At 46.3% G+C, this 19,702-nt stretch overlaps 1 protein-coding gene across 2 annotated transcripts in view; it reads left to right on the top strand.

Moving 5' to 3' along the window:
- The window catches only part of LOC310827123 (urea transporter 1-like), a 29,188-nt gene extending 17,859 nt beyond the window's left edge, over positions 1-11,329 (top strand). For both annotated transcript variants that reach the window (XM_083702853.1, XM_083702852.1), the window contains exons 6-9: positions 6,781-6,928; positions 8,200-8,334; positions 9,179-9,228; positions 10,344-11,329. In XM_083702853.1, coding sequence (XP_083558979.1) covers positions 6,781-6,928; positions 8,200-8,334; positions 9,179-9,228; positions 10,344-10,526 — 516 coding nt within the window. In that variant the 3' untranslated portion in view covers positions 10,527-11,329. The remainder of the gene's footprint in view (positions 1-6,780; positions 6,929-8,199; positions 8,335-9,178; positions 9,229-10,343) is intronic.
- The last annotated feature ends 8,373 nt before the right edge of the window (positions 11,330-19,702 follow it).

The raw sequence follows: 19,702 nt of genomic DNA, 5'->3' as shown, positions 1-19,702 counted from the left end.
TGGACACTGGACAATGAATCCAGTGAAAATGATTCTCTATTTTTTTATTTTAAAAAATGTGGATGGAACTATGTGATTAACAGGTAATAGTCTTTCAAGAAAGCACCATAACTCAATAAATAATCAATGTATAACAACTGTACTGGAGGTAAAAATTTGACCCAAACACATTTCGACTTTGATGCCTTCCTCGTTGGCCCTAATTGAGTGCATGTATATAAATAAGGATGGAATGCGGGTGGCGCTGTGGTCTAAACCACTGAGCCTAGGGCTTGCCAATCAGAAGGTTGGCAGTTTGAATGCCCGTGACTGGGTGAGATCCCATTGTTCAGTCCCAGCTCCTGGCAACCTAGCAGTTTGAAACCACATCAAAGTGCAAGTAGATAAATAGGTACCGCTCCAGCGGGAAGGTAAACAGCGTTTCCGTGCGCTGCTCTGGTTCGCCAGAAGCAGCTTAGTCATGCTGGCCACATGACCCGGAAGCTGTCTGAGGACAAATGCCGGCTCCCTCGGCCTATAGAGCGAGATGAGCACACAACTCCAGAGTCGTCCGCGACTGGACTTAATGGTCAGGGGTCCCTTTACCTTTACCTTTACCTTTATATAAATAAGCATCAAATATCAAATACAGTTTTAATAAGTTGATTACATGACTTGAGGTTTCATCCTGGCTTGTGGTTTCACAGTGCTTCTATGCTGTTGCCCAAGTACGTAAAAGATTGCCTCCCCCAATATCAACCATCTCAGGCCCTCTGGCTCTCAGAGTGGTGATATTATGGCATGCTGCCTAAATGGTCTACTTAGTAGCAGTCCCATGCTTCTGCAATCCCCTCCCTGGTGGTGTCCATCTGCTCCCCCCTCCTTGCTCTTAATATTTCAGTAGTTTTTTATAATGTTCCTGTTCACCCACTCATGTGGTGGCTGAAACATAGGGGATTTGAGGAGTAAACTTGGAATTATTAGCAGTGAGGATGCTTGGTTTGCCTGAGGTGGTCACTGCACTCTGCCTAATGGCATTATTGTTATTATTATTATTATTATTATTATTATTATTTTATATAACACCCTTCACCCGAAGAACACAGGGTGGTTTACAACATGTTGTTGTTGTTTAGTCATTTAGTCGTGTCCGACTTCGTGACCCCATGGACCAGAGCACGCCAGGCACTCCTGTCTTCCACTGCCTCCTGCAGTTTGGTCAAACTCATGCTGGTAGCTTTGAGAACACCGTCCAACCATCTCATCCTCTGTTGTCCCCTTCTCCTTGTGCCCTCCATCTTTCCCAACATCAGGGTCTTTTCCAGGGATTCTTCTCTTCTCATGAGGTGGCCAAAGTCTTAGAGCCTCAGCTTCAGGATCTGTCCTTCCAGTGAGCACTCAGGGCTGATTTCCTTCAAAATGGATACGTTTGATCTTCTTGGGACTCTCAAAAGTCTCCTCCAGCAATATAATTCAAAAGCATCAATTCTTTGGCGATCAGCCTTCTTTATGGTCCAGCTCTCACTTCCATACATCACTACTGGGAAAACCATAGCTTTAACTATACAGGCCTTTGTTGGCAAGGTGATGTCTCTACTTTTTAAGATGCTGTCTAGGTTTGTCATTGCTTTTCTCCCAAGAAGCAGATGTCTTTTAATTTCACAGCTGCTGTCACCATCTGCAGTGATCATGGAGCCCAAGAAAGTAAAATCTCTCACTGCCTCCATTTCTTCCCCTTCTATTTGCGGTTTACAACATAAAAACACCAGATACATCCCAGGCAGGATCCCCTCCCCGCTCCTCGATTTGTGGGTGCTGTGTGTGGCCCATGCCCAACACCAAATTTGCCTAGGTAAGCCACAAACAGTGCCGGTTTACCAAATAGGCAGAGTAGGCACTGACCTCTGGGCCCCACACCCTTTAGGGGCCCTGCGACAACAGATCAAAATATTATTGGTGTGATATTGATGGAAAATTACAATCTAGCCTTCTTCGTTCAGTGTGAGAGGGGGCCCTGATATTTTGACTGACTAGGGGCCTCCACAGGGTTTAATCTGGCATGGGTCACACTGGAAATAGCAGCAGCAAACCTTGCGCTGATTTTAAGCAGTTTCCTTTGCCCCCTAACCCACAAAGCGGCTGTTTGTGGGTTTGGTTTATATGACAACCCCAGAGCCATAGAAAAACACCCGGGTGGTAAAGTTGTGCATAAGATTTTATTGTGGCAATCAACTTTTATATGCGCCACCAACTAACTCCCCTAACTGCCTAATTGGGCCCAATTGACACGTTATGGCATCCAAGTGATCTTTCCAACCTCCAAACACCCTGGATCTCGGAGACTTTGGTCTCTCGTTGGCACGAGGGCAAATAAACGTGATCAGGTGGAAAAGGAGCAGTGCCATGCTTCCTGCGAACAGATCCAAGCTCAGCAATCGTCCTAGCCTTATCTATAACCACTTTAGCTTCAGTTGGTCACCCATTGAATAATTACGTGAAGAGACCTTCAAAGTGTGAAGCTGCCAAGATGATGATGATGATGATGATTTTATTTATACCCCGCCCTCCCCAGCCAGACCCAGGCTCAGGGCAGCTAACACCAGAAAAATTGCAGTAAAATCATAATGGGGGAGCCATTTAAAATACAGGTTAAAATGCAATTTAAAATCCAGCCTCATTTTAAAAGTAGCAGATAGATCTAGACTGTAAGGGGAGGAAAACGTAAGGGTCAGACTGAGTCCAAACCAAAGGCCTGGTGGAACAGCTTTGTCTTGCAGGCCCTGCAGAAAGATGTCAAGTCCCGCAGGGCTCTAGTCTCTTGTGACAGAGCGTTCCACCAAATCGGGGCCAGTACTGAAAAGGCCCTAGCCCTAGTTGCGACCAATCTAACCACCTTACAACCTGGGACCTCCAAAATGTTGTCATTTGTGGACTTTAAGGTCCTCCGCAGGGCATACCAGGAGAGGCGGTCCTGTAGATGTGGGGAGGGGGATTGAATTTATGTGTCAAGGTAGCCTGAGGTCCGCATTCCCTTCCAGATTGTCCGTGGCAGGTCAGAAGCAACTCACATGCGCACTACAATGTACTCCTAAGCCACCTTCTCTCAGCAGTCAGGAGCATCATAGCCAGACACTGGAGGGACCTGTCAGGAGTAAACATGGACCACTGGTACCAAACCTTATGGGAAACAGCCCTACTAGAAAAATAAACCAACAAATTGAAACTAGCATGGGGATGAATAAAAGAGGACATCTTCACCCCTGTGTGGCTCCCCTTTGTTACATACGCAGCCCAACAAGACGACAACAGGAACCCACCAACAGCATATGAATCAGTATGGCTAAATTGACCCAACAATTCTCACACACGCAAACAAAACCCACTGCAGTCAACTATAGGCAACCAACCCTGCCCTGTGTCCCAATCTCTCTCTCCGCCAACAAAAACTAATAAATGAATAGAAATAGGACCAACCCATGTGATGCTGACACAAAAACCTTATGCGTACACTATGTAGATGAACAAAAGTTTGCTGCCCTCCTTCTCTTCTCCCCCAATTTTATATGGTCTATAACATTAGCATCTCATGTTGAATATGAATGATCTGTAGAAAACTCTGTGAACTGAAAGCAGAGACGCCGTTATGTGCTTTTGTAACCAAGAAAATATTTAATAGAAACAATTTTTAAAAAAACAAATAAGTGAATTACTCGCACGGCATCCGTGAAGTTCAGAGAATCAAATTTCTCCCCACTCATAGCATGGAGAAGAGTTTTCTCCACCAAAAATTACGTTGGAGGGAGGGAAGGAGAATGTGTTTTTTTCCCTCAAATGCTCCTCTGGATTTTAACCCCAATTGTCCTAATGGTGTTCTTCATACCTCCATCACTCCCCATCGTTGTCTCTTTTAACCTGAGAGTTAGATTCAAGATCATATTGATTCAGGGCCACACACCCGGCCCCTCAATCGCTCGCTCAGTTAGCTGTAATGAAATATTTGGGATATGCACAGAATTGTACGTTCGGGAGCCATGTTCCTGAAAACCGTCAAGACACTGTTAACGCGAGCAGCGCTGTGTCCCACAAACTGAGTGGAAAAGTACAGTTTGGGGCCTCCGTTGGCAAATGGTTTTTTTGGCACTGAGACCAGTCACCTCCAGCTTCCATGGAGGGGAGACGTATTATGTGAGATTAACAGGTTATTAGAAATATTTTTTATTCTTATCTCCGCAAGAGACTTCAGAAAGCGCGTGCCAGCAGCGTCATTTAGTGGAACGCTCCCCTGTGACTTAGCCAAAGCAGTAATGAGTTTTCTGCTGTCAAGCTGAAGCAGACTCATGCGTCGGGCATTTAATTTCATTTAAAAGGGGGCCTTTGTTTCGGCGGCTGGCTCATCACGGTTCAGATTCATAACATTCACTGCCTGACATTAGCTGCTTGTTTGAAAGGAAGGAAGGGCGCATACCAGCTCAGGGGTTGAGAGTTCAGCTGACAAAAGCCCAGTTTATATGTCCCTGGAACAGTAGCAAACTTCATTCAACTGGAGGGGGAGCAGTAACAGCGTCCCTCCCCTCCCCTTAGCAGATAGTGTCAGGTCTTAAGATGGGAGCTCCCTGTTGATAGCTAACTTTCCACTCCGTGCAGGTGGCTGAGATGCCCAATTCTCCTTTCAGGAGAAGGAGGAATTTAATGAATGGAATGTCCTTGCAGAATCCTCGCCACAGAGATGGGGAACCTGCAGCCCTCCAGACCAGGGCCGGCCCACCAGTTAGGCAAGGTGACACAGCCACCTCAGGCAGCAGGATCCACCGGGGTGGCAGATCACTCCTTTCCCCTTTGTTCCTGATACTGTTATGTATTGGGTTTAACACATCTTATGTTACAAGGCGTGTTCTATCCAATCGTATAAGCGTTGGTAGTCGAACGTTCCAATGGCAAGTAAAAGCATGCATTTTCAACGGCCAGTTCATGCACGGTTTATTACTGTGTTGTCCAGTCAGTTCGGCTCTTGTTTTCCTATGAGTGAGCTGTTTTTCACTGACAAATGTTGAATGAACTTAGCTGAGGAACTTACACTGCCTTGGGCTTCTGACTTTTCCCGAACATTTAACATTTTGTGATCTGCCTCAGGTGCCAAAACATCTTGGGACAGCCCTGCTCCAGATGTTGCTGGACACCAACTCCCATCAACACCAGAGGTGATGGGGCCTGAAGATCAGCAGCATCTGGAAGCCACAGTGTCCATCACCCAGGAGGGCTGACAAGGGGAGGCCAGTATTTCTGGATTCCTCAGGTAGCAAGGCAGCATAGATGGTGCCCTTGAGCAACAGTGACCGACTCTGGGGTTGTGGCGCTCATCTCGCTTTATTGGCCGAGGGAGACGGCGTTTGTCCGCAAACAGCTTCCGGGTCATGTGGCCAGCATGACTAAGCCGCTTCTGGTAAACCAGAGCAGCACACGGAAACACCATTTACCTTCCCGCCAGAGCAGTACCTATTTATCTACTTGCACTTTGACGTGCTTTCGAACTGCTAGGTGGGCAGGAGCAGGGACCGAGCAACGGGACATCACCCCGTCGCGGGGATTCGAACCGCCGAACATCTGATCTGCAAGTCCTAGGCTCTGTGGTTTAACCCACAGCACCACCCGCGTCCCTGTAAACAGAGCATTGGTTATTGGTTATTGGAAACAGAGCATTGGTTATTGTTCATTCATGGTGATTTGTGTTCATAATGCTAATGGGTCGGTCACATGAGACCCCTCTTTCAATACTCTTCATGTCTGCAAAAGTTCTCGGGTGGTCAAACTGCTTCATTTTCAATCAGAGCCTCTCCTGTAACGTCCTGCTGAAACCTCATAACCTTTTTCATAGAATCACAGATTTGTAGAGTTGGAGGGTCATCTAATCCAACCCACTTCAACGTAGGAAACTTTTGCTTGAACTCATGACCTTGAGATTAAGAGTCTCATGCTCTACAGACTGACCTATTGCAAATGTTCTGGTTTGGTTTTCCCCCACTTTTGTTGAGCTGTAGTCCCTATGGCAGGCATAGGCAAACTCGGCCCTCCAGATGTTTTGAGACTACAATTCCCATCATCCCTGACCACTGGTCCTGTTAGCTAGGGATGATGGGAGTTGTAGTCCCAAAACATCTGGAGGGCTGAGATTGCCTATGCCTGCCCTAAGGAGAGCAATAATGTGGTAGCATGAGAAAAACATCATAGAAACAAACAGGATAACAAGCAGAAGAAACCCATCACTCATATACTACTATTGTGCCAGCATCGTGTTACAGAATGCACCTGCATTAGAACACAAGTCCAGAGAGGCTTTAAGATGCCAGAGCCTGGTTTCTGAGAGCCCCGGTAGGAGACTGACAAATGAGAATGTAAGAAGAGTCCGCTGGATCAGGCCAATGGCCCATCTAGTCCAGCATTTATTTCTCACAATGGCCAACCAGGTGGCTATGGGACCCACCTTAACACACACACATACACAGAGTGTCCTAAATAATACTTGCACTCTGCAAACATAGATACATGTTCCTGGTGACATAATCCAAGAATCGAACACACCTAGATTTTAAAACTATTGAAGGCTGAGAATATACATCAGAAATGGTATATTTTATCACTATCCTATGCTGTCATAAATTCTCTGAATCATTTAGACCCGAGTATGGTGGGAGACTGGATTCTGGGCAATTGATGGTCCTTATTAATATGGAGGCATTTGTATGGAAGACCATTATCATACAACCTTGAAACCTGATATATCTTTTCCCAATACCTGTTCCACAGATATTGCAGTCCGTCCCAGTGGGAGTTGGGCAAGTGTACGGCTGTGATAACCCTTGGACCGGAGGCATTATCATGGTGGCTCTGTTCATTTCCTCCCCGCTCATCTTCATCCATGCCGTGATTGGCTCGGCACTGGGGGTGCCTGCAGGTATGAGAGTGCCCTAGGCAGCCAGAACTGGCTTAAACCATTATCCTAAGTACTCCATCATATATCCAGCCAAACTGGGGTTATAACTGAGATGTTAGTATCTGGTTAGCTTGCCAGATAAACAAACCATGCTTGGGGTCTAAAGAGGGAAGAACTTGCCTCTAGGTGAAATGAGGGGGGACTCACCACAGATACCTTTGCATGTCAAATTCCATCTTGAGATCCTAGGGTAGAAGGTTTCTAGAGATTGTGTTGACCTAATCAAATTATTATTATTATTATTATTATTATTATTATTATTATTATACCCCGCCCATCTGGCTGGGTTTCCCCAACCACTCTGGGCAGCTTCCAACAGAACATTAAAATACAATAACCTATTAAACATTAAAAGCTTCCCTAAACAGGGCTGCCTTCAGATGTCTTCAAAAACTCTGGTAGTTGTTGTTCTCTTTGACATCCGGCGGGAGGGCGTTCCACAGGGCTGGTGCCACTACCAAGAAGGTCCTCTGTCTGGTTCCCTGTAACTTGGCTTCTTGCAGTGAGGGAACCGCCAGAAGACCCTTGGCACTGGACCTCGGTGTCTGGGTTGAACGATGGGGGTGGAGACGCTCCTTCAGGTATACTGGACCAAGGCCATTTAGGGCTTTCAAGGTCAGCACCAACACTTTGAATTGTGTTTGGAAACATACTGGGAGCCAATAGTAACTAGGATGGGGAACGTCTGGCTCACAGACCCTCATTAAACCCACCAGACTTTCCCACTTCTTGACCCACTGGGAGGACCACACATTCGCCATCCCAGGTTCGGGGCTCTGTTGCATAACCTGAATTGCACCGCCTGAAGAGGACAGGGAGCTCCTTCCAAACTTCCTTCCCCGTTCCCCCCCCCCCCTTGCTATGGCTCTCTATCCAAAGCACCTGCCTCTTACTTTAAAGAATTCTTCCATGAGTTGCCGGTCCGGATGCATCTCCCTCCAGGGAAGGCGTCCAAACTCGGCGTGGAACGTGTAGAGAATGTGCTCCGGCATTTTGGGGGCCGTACACGTCTCGCAATAGTGCAAGACCGGTGTTATATGGTCTCGGCAGCTGCTCCTATTATTTCCTAGGTATCAAGGCTGGGGAACACTTGACCCTCCAGATGTGGCAGGACGCCATCTCCCATCGGATGGGCCAAATTTTAGTTCAGCAACATCTGGAGGGCCAAAAGTGCCTTGCCCTGACTTCAGCCCAGGAGTGACGTGTCTTCTTCTCACCTGTCCTCTTTGCAGCCCTGAGCCTAGCCACACCTTTCAACAATATTTACGCCGGCTTGTGGAATTACAACAGTTGCCTCTCTTGCATCGCAATCGGGGGCATGTTCTACGCCCTCACCTGGCAGACCTTCCTTCTTGCACTTGCTTGTGGTAGGTACCCAGTTTCATCCCTATTGTGCTCACACAACCCATAGGGAACTGTCAGAGCATTTGTCCCTGTTGCCCAGTATTAGCCTCCTATGATTGCTAGCTTCTCTCCAGAGTCTCATTTCCCATCACTTGCTCCCTGAAGATGCCAGGGATTGAACTTGGGGAATTTCTCTTGGATTTAAAAAAATATACATTGACTTAGTTTATAGCAGAATTTAAAGCTTGGAAGCTGAGTCTACCCATTTCCTCTGCCACCCCTTCTGTCTCATTCTCATTACTTTTGTTTTAAAAAAGGGAAATAGAGGGGTCCCATTGGAATAGAAAAATAAGTTCTTTCCTTAAAAACAGTCTTGAAAACAGACTTCTGTTTAATTGGTTCTATGTTTGCAATATAATCCATCAAGAGTGCATGTTTTGCGACTTTCAGAGATTTATAAGATTTCTGTTTATTTGGTTTCGCTGGCTGAGAGTGCATATTTCATATATTTCATGCTGTTCAAGGTTCTGTATAGAGTATATAGAGAGTTTATATTGACATCACATTGTTGTACTTGTTACAGATAGGTAGCCGTGTTGGTCTGCCATAGTCAAAACAAAAAAAATTCCTTCCAGTAGCATGCACACGAAAGCTCATACCAAGAACTGACTTAGTTGGTCTTTAAGGTGCTACTGGAAGGAATTTTTTTTATTGTTGTACTTGGTCATTGTGTTGCCTTGGCTATTAATTGTTTGCAACACAGGGGTTTAATTGTTTGGCCACTTCAGAATCTGCCATATATACTAGTCTAATTTACTTCTCCTTTGTCTCATCTCCCCCCACCCATGCCTCTCTTTTTTCCCCCAGCTCTGTTTACTGCCTACTCAGGAGGAGCACTGGGCCATATGTTTTCCGTGGTGAGTTTTGCAGGCTTTAAGGGGTTGAATTCATCATTAAGTGTTCAGAGTCGCTTTCTTAGTGATAAGGTCACCATCCCCTTAAGAGTCCTGGGAGGGTAAGTAGCAGGGAGATGGCTGAATTCCCACCCCCCTTTAAAAAAATGGAAGCACACAAAAAGGAGCTTGTTGGCTCCTGACTCTGGGAGATTTAAAAGGGGAATAAAAAAAAGTAAAGCTGCTATTCTACAGCACTCCTGTCTTCTTGCAATTATTCATTATTTAGAAAATGTGTAAACTGCTGGATCGAATGGTTTTACAGCCAGTATACTAATGAAATTGGAATCCACTGTCCAGAACACACATACATAAGGTCATTCATCATTAAAATTCAAACTCAATACACCTTTTAAAACAGATACAGGCAAACAAATGTTATACGTGATGGCATACATTGTTCCATGCCACCTGCATAACCCCACTGTTTCATTTTGGGGTTTCCCCGACAACTGGGCAAACCCCTGAAATGAAATGAAATGAAATGAAATGAGAGGAGACCTCAGAATAGTAAAGAGATGCAATGCAGAAAATCCTCTGTTCCTTACTTTATCATGTTGTCTTTTCACTTTGAATACCTGTTGCCTGTTCAGAGCCAGAGCAAATGAACAAACCAACCTAAGATGCTTAAAAAGCATAGGCCCCTGGTCCATAATAAGTACTTCCCAAATCTGCCATTGGCTAATATCTTTTTTAGAGACCAAACAAAATGTCACGAACTACTGCACAAGCTCTTCTTTGGCCAGATACTGCAATGGCCTTTCTCAGCCTCAGTTGTGATTGGACAGTAGCTTCCAACATTCCTGAACACAGGAGTTTGAGTTCCTCCAAGTACCATGTTGGAGGAAGGTTGCGTTTGACAAAGCAACAAGCGGAAGTGGGCAGATGGAGTGAACAAACAAGGAGCAAAACAAGTTGGGGATGTTACAGTCCATGGGGTTCTGCATCTAGTTTCAGGTCCAAAAAGGAGATTGGGTTAGTCTCTTCTAGATGCAATGGGTACCAAGTTTACGCACTTAGGAATCTGGGATAAAGAAGCAATGACTGATCCCCATTTCTGAACCTCTCTTCTCCTTCAGTTCGGAATGCCTTTGGGAACATGGCCTTTCTGTTTATCTTCGCTCACTTTCCTGCTCTTAACTACCACCAACGACGCCATCTACAAACTTCCTCTCTCCAAAGTCTCCTACCCAGAAGCCAACCGGGCCTATTACTTGTCGAGAAACGACGGACAAAACGCCAAGTCCACCTGCGACGTGTGACAGGCTGAGCCTCGTGCATCTTCCTGTCCGTAGTGGTGTCTGGACTTCCCAAGGAAGATAAACAGCTCAGAAGGAAAACAAAGCTGTTGGTGGAGGTCTTCATCCATTTTAAGTCGCAAATAACTTCACGCAGATCAGCAAGTCTCGGAATTCTCTCCGTATGCCAGTCAGAAGTGAGCAGAATATCCTGTTTGTTTAGAAAGGGGTGTGACATTGATGGAACAAATGAGGGCTGAGATCTGTGGTGACCAACTGCAGGTTCACTGGCTGGAGCCAGTCTTCTAAAGCAATATTAGCTGATACCACCAGCATACATATATATATGTGTGTGTGTGTGTGTGTGTGTGTGTGTGTGTGTATAATCACAGTGTGGTTTTTTAAACAATGCTATACAGTGTCACTTGTAAGGACTAGGAGGAAACCGTTATTGTGTGTCACAATGCAATATTGTATGCAAGTTACATTCACAGGACTTTAGTGCTGGAGGGCACCAACTTTGAGCACTCCTATAGGGGCCAGTTCATATGAAAAAGAGACATATTGAAGACCCAGACCACTTTCGGGAACAGAACGGCTCCTGAGAAAAGAGGCTTTGGTGATTTCTAGATTAGATGATATTCAATCAAGAGGACATCTAATTGAGAGGACAAAGCAAGCAATGGGAGAGTTGCATGTCTGGGGAGAGTATTTTTGTATTAATTGTATGCAATGGGAGTGTCCGATCACAGGTAACAGAAGAGATGTGGGCTAACCATACTTGCACAGTTTGTATCACCTTGCTGGAATCCCCATGGTTGACTGGTGGGTTTGGAGGCTGGTGCTGGGAGAAGCGGGCTTCTCCCCAGCGCCAGCCCCACATGCTCGGGGGACAGATATCCGCAAGCCTGGGGAGACCAGTGTGACTTCCCGCCGGGCTCCCTAGGCTTGCGGATAGCAGCCTGTTCTGGGGGCTGGGGTCGGGGGAAGCTTCGGCATCCCCCGCCCCAGCCCCGCGCCTGGGGGGAAATAATTCTTTTCCCTTTATTTCCTTCCCAAAAAACTAGGTGCGTCCTATGGGGCGAAAAATACGGTAATCTGTGTTCAGCGCTCCTGAGTATCCACACTTCTTTAATGGCATTGGAAGTGTCTTCTTGGTAGATCAGACCAATATCCTAGGTAAGAACTGCAGCAGCCAGAAGGCACTCAAATCTCCTGCCTCCCATGCAGAATGGCACTGGTGAGAGTTGGAATCCAGTATCTGGAAGACCACAGGTTTCCAGGTTCAATCCCTGCCATTTCCAGGTAGGGGCTGGGAGAGACCCCCGTCTTAAAAAAATAAATAAATCCTGGGTAGGAGACTTTCCAATTAATACTGAGCTAGTTAGACCAATGGCCTGACTCTATACATGCTTCCTGCCACTAATTGGCCGGTGTTTTGCCAGTGGAGAAACAGAAGGAGAGAAGGCAACCATAATAGGGAGAAATGGGACGGGTGAAATATGAAGGTTTCATTGGCCTAACACATTTGAAAATATGCCTCTTCTTCAGGGACACTGCAAATAAGAATATGGAGCATTTTGTATAACATGATTCAATTAAAACTATTATATACCATATAGCAAGGATGAAACTATTATAATTCCAATATTGGCAGTGAGCCCCCTATTGAGATGTGGATGCCAGGGTGGACTAGTGCCTTGCCTCCAAACCATGGTTTGCAAAGCTGTTTCAAGCCATGGTTCGAAGGCTTGGTGCTAACCACTGTTTGCTACTGTGTTTATCTTGGCAAACTATAGTTAGGAAAAGGTCAGGCAGTAAACAAGGGGATCCTTGAGCAGCAGTGGATAAAGGTCATGCAATTTGAACTGCTATGTTAATAGTTTTCTGGATTATTGCAGCTATTGTAATAAATGTGCCTTAAAGGAGGTAGGGAGGGTGTTTCCTGTGTGCCAAATAAAACCATAGACAAAGTTCACAAGTTGTGGCAGTTTCCTATTCTCTTTTTTGGGGCACTGGAAGATTAGGAACTTGCTGTTCCTCATTCTCTTTTCTGCAGTCTGAGCTGTGTCACCTGCGGTTTCCCTTCTGGTGGAAATCATGTGCTGGGCAGCATCATAGAAACAGATCTTCCATATCAAAGCAATTAGGTGGAAGCTGATTCACTCCTAAGGCAAGGACTGCAAAAGCGAAGCAAAACAAAGCTGGTTTTTTCATGCAGGTTTGTTGCTCTACAGTGCAAGAAAAGGAGAAAAGAAGTTCTGGTGACGGGACACTTTCAGCAATGAAACATCCTAAGTATGGTTTTGTACAGAGCAGCAATGTTGCACTATTGCAACAAGGGAAAACCATCTTGGCTTCTTTCAGCAGAACGGCTCTTTTAGAAGAAGCCCTTTGGAGGTGTCATTCCTAACTAGTTTGGCAAAGATTGCCAATTTCTCGGTAGTGACGCTTGCCTTGTGGAACGCCCTCCCAGCAGATGTCAAGGCAATAAGCAACTATTTTACTTTTAAAAGACAACTGAAGGCAGCCCTGTTTAGGGAAGTTTTTAATGTTTGACGCTGTGTTGTTTTTAATATTTGGTTGGAAGCCGCCCAGAGTGGCTGGGGAAATCCAGCCAGATGAGCGGGGTATAAATATTAAATTATTATTATTATATATGAATACACAGAGCATTCTACCTCATTCTAACTCACCTACCTGTCAAAATGGCCCACAGAAAGTAGGATCTATAGCCACCTAGTATTTGCAGATCAACCTACCATTAAAGACCTAGAATAAAGGACCGTTAAAAAAACAAACCAACACTATTCTGCCAGGTTCCCATTTCAATACAATCAGCTTGCACTGAGTACCTCTCCGAACCTTCCTGAGCCCACAAGTCCTGCTCCAAGGGGTTCACCAAAATTAAGTTTCTCCCATACTCTAGTCTTCTGGACCATGACTAGTCACATGGAGACCAGTACTACTTCCATCTAATGTTTGGCCAAAACCCTTCCTCCAATTTCTTTCTCTCTCTTTCTGAAAGAGGCTTCCATTTTTCATGTGCATCATGAAAATGGGGCACTTGAGAATTGCTTTGGGTGCAGGATTTTGAGTTTACTTTATCATTCGGAGAGTTTTCCTTTCCATTAAATATTACTCTGGGACTCTGCAGCCTTCCTGGCTGCCGAGACTTCCTGATCTGGGTGGGGAGACATCCAGGGGAGAAGTTTGCTCTGGACACCTTCTCCAAGGATTTAATTGAAGAGTGAGCACCTGGGAAGGGCATGGAGTGCAAATCACTCGTGAGATGCTTTGCAGAATGAACAAAAAGATATTTAAAAACAGCCTTCAGACACCTCAGAAGGCAAAGCCACTTCCGCCCTGCGGAGGAGGTGGGTTGCAGGTTTCACACCCCACCACGCACACGGTAGCTGGAGCTCAGGGGGCGTGGCCTGCCCTATTTAAACCAGGATGCGGCCGGGGATCTCCCTCTTTTGCCACCTCCAGCTGCTCCTGTTTCCCACCCTCCCACCCTATAAGGTTTTCATTCCTTGACCTTGCTAACTCTGATCCTTAACTTCTGCTGCCTTGCAGCTGCACTCATTTAGAAGAAAGCCACTTCCGCCCTTCAGAGGAGATGGAGTTGTGGGCTTCACAGCCCCAGCCCCTGCGCGATTGGCGGGATTCCCGGCCATGTCACCTCCTGACCAGCCAATCGGTTGACTCTGGGGGTGTGGCCTGCCTTATTTAAACCAGGACGTGGCCGGGGATCTCCCTTTTTTGCCGCCTCCAGCTGCTCCTGTTTCCCACCCTGCCACCCTATAAGGTTTTCATTCCTTGACCTTGCTATGGACCTTGGCTGGTCGCCATTGAGGGGCCTGGTAGGAATTTTTCCACTTGGCAAATTGGCACCAGCCACTTGGTTTTTGCCTACCTGGTAGCAAATCACCACAACTTTCTCGATATTGGCGGTTAGGCATTGGTATGGATATTGCTATGTAGATGGAAGAAGGGAGGTAGCGCCATCACCTGCCCCGAATATTGAAGGGTAGTCTGATAAAGGATTCTGGGGGGTGTAGCCCTGTCTGAAGCCTGGGAAGGTGAGGGCCTAAGGGGTGGGAAGTCGCCATGCAAGCACATGAACATAGAATCATGGAATCACAGAATTGTAGAGCTTGAAAGAACCTCAAGGATCATGTAGCTCAGCCCCTACGATGCAGGAATCTCAACTAGGTCATACATGACAGATGTCCATCCAATTTCTTCTTAAAAACCTCCAAGAAAGGAGAGTCTACCACCTCTTGAGGGAGTCCATTCCTCTGCTGAACAGCTCTTACTGTCAGAAAGTTCTTCCTGATGTTTCCTTGGAATCTCCTTTCTTGTAACTTGAAGCCATTGTGTTATGTACTGAGTTGAATAGGATCCAAAATGCAGCAGTCCACAGGAGCCACCCAATCCAGCTCCAGGTGGAAGTGAATCCACAATCTGATTGGCCTACAGGAGAATCCCGGAATTAGCCAATCATGTGCAGCCCACTGTGTAAATAATGTATATAAAGCAGATATTGTGGGGGAACATCCATTCCTCCTCACTACTATGAGCTGAATAAAGAGCATGAAATCCACTCTCGACTCCAAGTATATTTCACGTTGGTTCAGGTCCTACCCTTTGGAGCAGAAGAAAACAAGCTTGCTCCATCGTCACGGAAATGTTCTCTCCTCTTTCATAATTTTCAAATGCAATTTATTGACTTGTTCACTGATTGAGAAGGGAGGGGGAGCAAAACACAAGAGATGTTCTCAACTTCCTTCATCTTTAAAAACAGCCGGAGCCTAGAGCCAGCTCAAGGACTTTTGCTGGCTGAGACAAAGCAGAAGTTGGTGCCCCCTTCGTGCCATGTACAGAAGCTAAGTGGATTGGCAATCGACTCTTTCTTCAGCACTGGTAACAGGATAACGTTCCTCCATTGCCCCTGAGGGCAGAAGGCTAATTTAGGAGATACAGACATACCTCAGGTTACAAACGCTTCAGGTTGCGTTTTTTCAGGTTGAGGACTGCCAAAATCTCGAAGTACTGAAACGGGTTACTTCTGGGTTTCAGCAGTCGCGCATGCGCAGAAGCGCTAAATCACACTTTGTGCATGCGCAGAAGCACTGAGTTGCAACCTGTGCATGTGCAGACATGGGTTGCGAACTCTGCGGGCTGTGAACGTGCATCCTGCACGGATCATGTTCACAACCCAAGCGTCCACTGTATATGAAAGGCATGCGATCTCCAACAGAGGTGAATGGTTGGAGGGAGTCTCAGAGAAAATGTCTGCAGCTGACCTGACCTCCAACATCTGCCGCCTGAGGCGATTGCCTCACTCTGCCTCATGGTAGGGCCAACCCATCTGGTGTCCTGAAAAGGACACCGTGACACCAGAGATTCACTTCAGAGGCCAGTTCCGCTTTTATTGCAGCTGTAAAACGTCTATTGCCACCTTTATTGTATTCGGGTTTCATCATCTGTCAATGCCCGTTGCCCTCTTCAAGCACACAGTTGCAAGTGGAATCAAAGGAACATAACCGACTTGTTTTGCACCCTCCCATGGGGGCTCCCCCCACCCAAAGGCTCTGTGCAGCATGAGGGGGAGATTTGTGTCAGGATCTCTGGGGAAGGAAGCATTAAACCTCCCTTCCCAGCATCTTGCAGCCACAATGAATATTAGGGAAATGTCCCCCCATGGTTCATTAAGGATGTTGGGAATTGTAGCTTTATGAGGAGTCAACTGGGGTCAGCATCTCTGGTGGGGACACAAGGTGTCCTTCTGGGCAGTTCATCTGCCATTGGTCCCCACCCCTTGCACTCAGCTCTCGGTTGTGGCTCCTAGAAGCTGTCAGTATGTGACAGCGGCCACACCCCTGGCTTTGTATAGGCAGGTAAACCAGGTGAGGGTAGCCAATGGGTCTCCAACTCTCGGTGAGTTAGGTATGTGCCCTGCATGCAAGGACAGACTCTGGCAGATTGAGCAGATGATAGACCACTATTGGGTCTCAAGAAGGTGCTTTCTGCATGAGCTGTTGAAGGGTTGAGGGGCAGGTGGGGCTCGTCCACCTGGGAAGGGAGCCAAACTAGGAGAAGGAAAACTCTTATCCTCAACCTCTGCTACCTTGCAGCTACACTCATTTGGGAGAAAGCCACTTCTGCCCTTTGGAGGAGGTAGAGTTGCGGGCTTCACAGCCCCAGCCCCCGTGCGATTGGGGGGATTCCCAGCCACGTCACTTCCTGACCAGCCAATCGGTTGACTCTGGGGGTTTGGCCTGCCTTATTTAAACCAGGACGCGGCCGGGGATCTCCCTTTTTTGCCGCCTCCAGCTGCTCCTGTTTCCCACCCTCTCACCCTTTAAGGTTTTCGTTCCTTGACCTTGCTATGGACCTCGGTTGGTCACCGTTGAGGGGCCTGGTAGGAATTTTTCCACTTGGCAAATTGGCACCAGCCACTTGGTTCTCGCCTACCTCGTAGTAAATCGTCACAACTTTCTTGGTATTGGCGGTTAGGCATTGGTATTGCTCTGTAGATGGAAGAGGGGAGGTAGCGCCATCACCTCCCCCGCATATTGAAGAGTAGTCTGATAAAGGATTCCGGGGGGCGTGGCCCTGTCCGAAGCCTATGGAGGTGAGGGCCTAAGGCACGCCCCCTAGCAGTGACCCCAGGGGAGTTCCTAGTTGATGTGCATCAGCAGGACTCCCCCTACTGGTGGTTAACCCTTCCTGGACTTCAAGCAGATGGGCTGAAGTCGGATATAGTCAGTTAGGACCAATGCCTAAGCCAATACCGCTCATCACCTGTAACCAATAAAGTTGTGGCCTTATTTAGCCCATTAACCTTAATAATTGTGTCATGTGTCATTATTTCCACTGGGGGGAGGCGGGAACTCGCCACAGAAAGGCTTCAGGAGCAAACCCTGAGGAAAAATCAGTACCTGCTGCCTTGCGGGACATCTTCAGGAGAAGAAAAGGCTAAGGAGTAAACCGTACACAAATCTGGAGTGGAGTCCCTAAGCTGGTTGAATGGTGCTTTGTATGCCTCCTTCCAGCAACTCCTACAGCCAAACTGGTGCTTTCCAGGAAACTTTGGACCACATCAGCAAAGCCGAGGGTGGGGTCCTGTCATCTGGGCAGGACCTCCAGACACACTGCCCAGACTTGCACTCGGGAGAGGCCAGGCCAGTGCTCCAAACGCAGCGAAAACAACAAGGGAGGCAGTAGTTAGAAGCTCAACCAGATTGGCAGAAGGTATGAGCACAATGGGTTGCCTCCATTGACCTCACCCCCAAAGGAGCACTCCCCAACTGTCTCCCAAGACAGACAGATGCCAACATGTATAAGCCCTAGTATGCAGTTTTTTTAAAACCCATATCTTTGAGTGACACCTAATTAGTCCTTCAAACGCTTCACTGGGTGTTCTCAGTTTTGCTTTTATTAAAAACTGTTCCATCTCTGCTTTGAAAAGCAGGCCTGACATAGCTATTAAAGAGTTGGTGCTGACCTTTAAAGCCCTAAAAGATCTTGGTCCAGTATACCTGAAGGAGCGTCTCCACCTCCATCATTCAGCCCAGACACTGAGGTCCAGCTCCAAGGCCATCTGGCGGTTCCCTCGCTACGAGAAGTGAAGTTACAGGGAACCAGGCAGAGGGCCTTCTCGGTAGTGGCGCCCGCCCTGTGGAACGCCCTCCCACCAGATGTCAAGGAAATAAATGACTATTTGACTTTTAGAAGACATCTGAAGGCAGCCCTGTTTAGGGAAGTTTTTAATGACTGATGTTTTGAAGTATTTTTAATCTTTTGTTGGAAGCCACCCAGGGTGGCTGGGGAAACCCAGCCAGAAGGGTGGGTATAAAATTATTATTATTATTATTACTATTACTATTACAGTGATACCTCAGGTTAAGTACTTAATTCGTTCCAGAGGTCCGTTCTTAACCTGAAACTGTTCTTAACCTGAAGCACCACTTTAGCTAATGGGGCCTCCTCCTGCTGCTGCATTGCCAGAGCACGATTTCAGTTCTCATCCTGAAGCAAAGTTCTTAACCTGAGGTACTATTTCTGGGTTAGCGGAGTCTGTAACCTGAAGTGTATGCAACCTGAAGTGTATGTAATCCGAGGTACCACTGTATTATTATTTTGAGGGAGTCACTTCTGCACAATTTTGCAGAGCAGAGTGCTCTGTCTGACAGGAGCAGTTGGAAAGAAAGAAGATGCCCACCCTATCTGTTTCACTTACATATGGCATGTTAGATTATCGGTGCTATTGCTGGTGAAGGTTTTAGCACAGGAATTAATGCAGTTCATTAAACAGCATATATACAACACAAGATCTACCCACCTTGGAAGAATGGCAGATGAAAGTAATGGACTACATTGGAATTGGCGGAAATGACTGGCAGAATCCAGGACCAGGGAGAAGAGTTGGTGGAAGAAGACTGGAAGAAATTTAAAGACTATTGACAGAAACACTGTAAAATTATTGAATGTTAATGATGTTGGAATGAAATGAAGTGGTTCTAGCAATAAGGCAAAACAGGAATATGTAAAAATGGATTGATACTAGATGAAAATTCGAAGTTATAATATGTGAAGATAAAGAATTAAGGGTAAACAAAGAGTGTATGAATTTGCTGAACTAATTATTAAATGGAATACAAAAAGGGAGGTGCGAGGAAGTCATGAAAATAAGTAAATGAGTGGTAAGATAATAGAAAGAGGGATTTATTTTTAACTGTCTGTATTTTTCTTTATTATTTCTATCTTTTTTGGTTTTTGTATTTTTTGTATTCTCTTTTTACTATTTTTGTAACTTTTTTCTTGTTGAAAATCTAATTAATACTATTTTTTTAAAAAATAAACAGCATATATACTTTAGTGAGCATCCTTCTTTCAATCAGAGGCAAGGAACCTGCAGTCCTGAAAATGCTACTGGACTCCAACTCCCATCAGCCCCAGCCAGCATTAGCCAACATCCGGGGATGATGGGAGTTGGAGTCCCACCCAACTGCAGGTTCCCCCCCCCCCCATCTCTGAGGAGGAACATTTCACCAGCATGGCTGTGTAGCAAAGGGGAAAGCTTCCCATCTTTGAATTTTTGCTTATCGGCTGTTCAAGGCCCTGAACTCCTGCCAAGAGAATTGTGGGCAGGTGTGTCTGAATAGAATACAGATATTGCAATAATAACC

This window comes from Podarcis gaigeae (genome assembly GCF_964106915.1).
Source record: "Podarcis gaigeae genome assembly, chromosome: 11".
NCBI lineage: Eukaryota > Metazoa > Chordata > Lepidosauria > Squamata > Lacertidae > Podarcis > Podarcis gaigeae.
The sequence above is the reverse complement of the archived record's forward strand: the minus strand, read 5'-3'. Positions and strand labels throughout refer to the sequence as shown.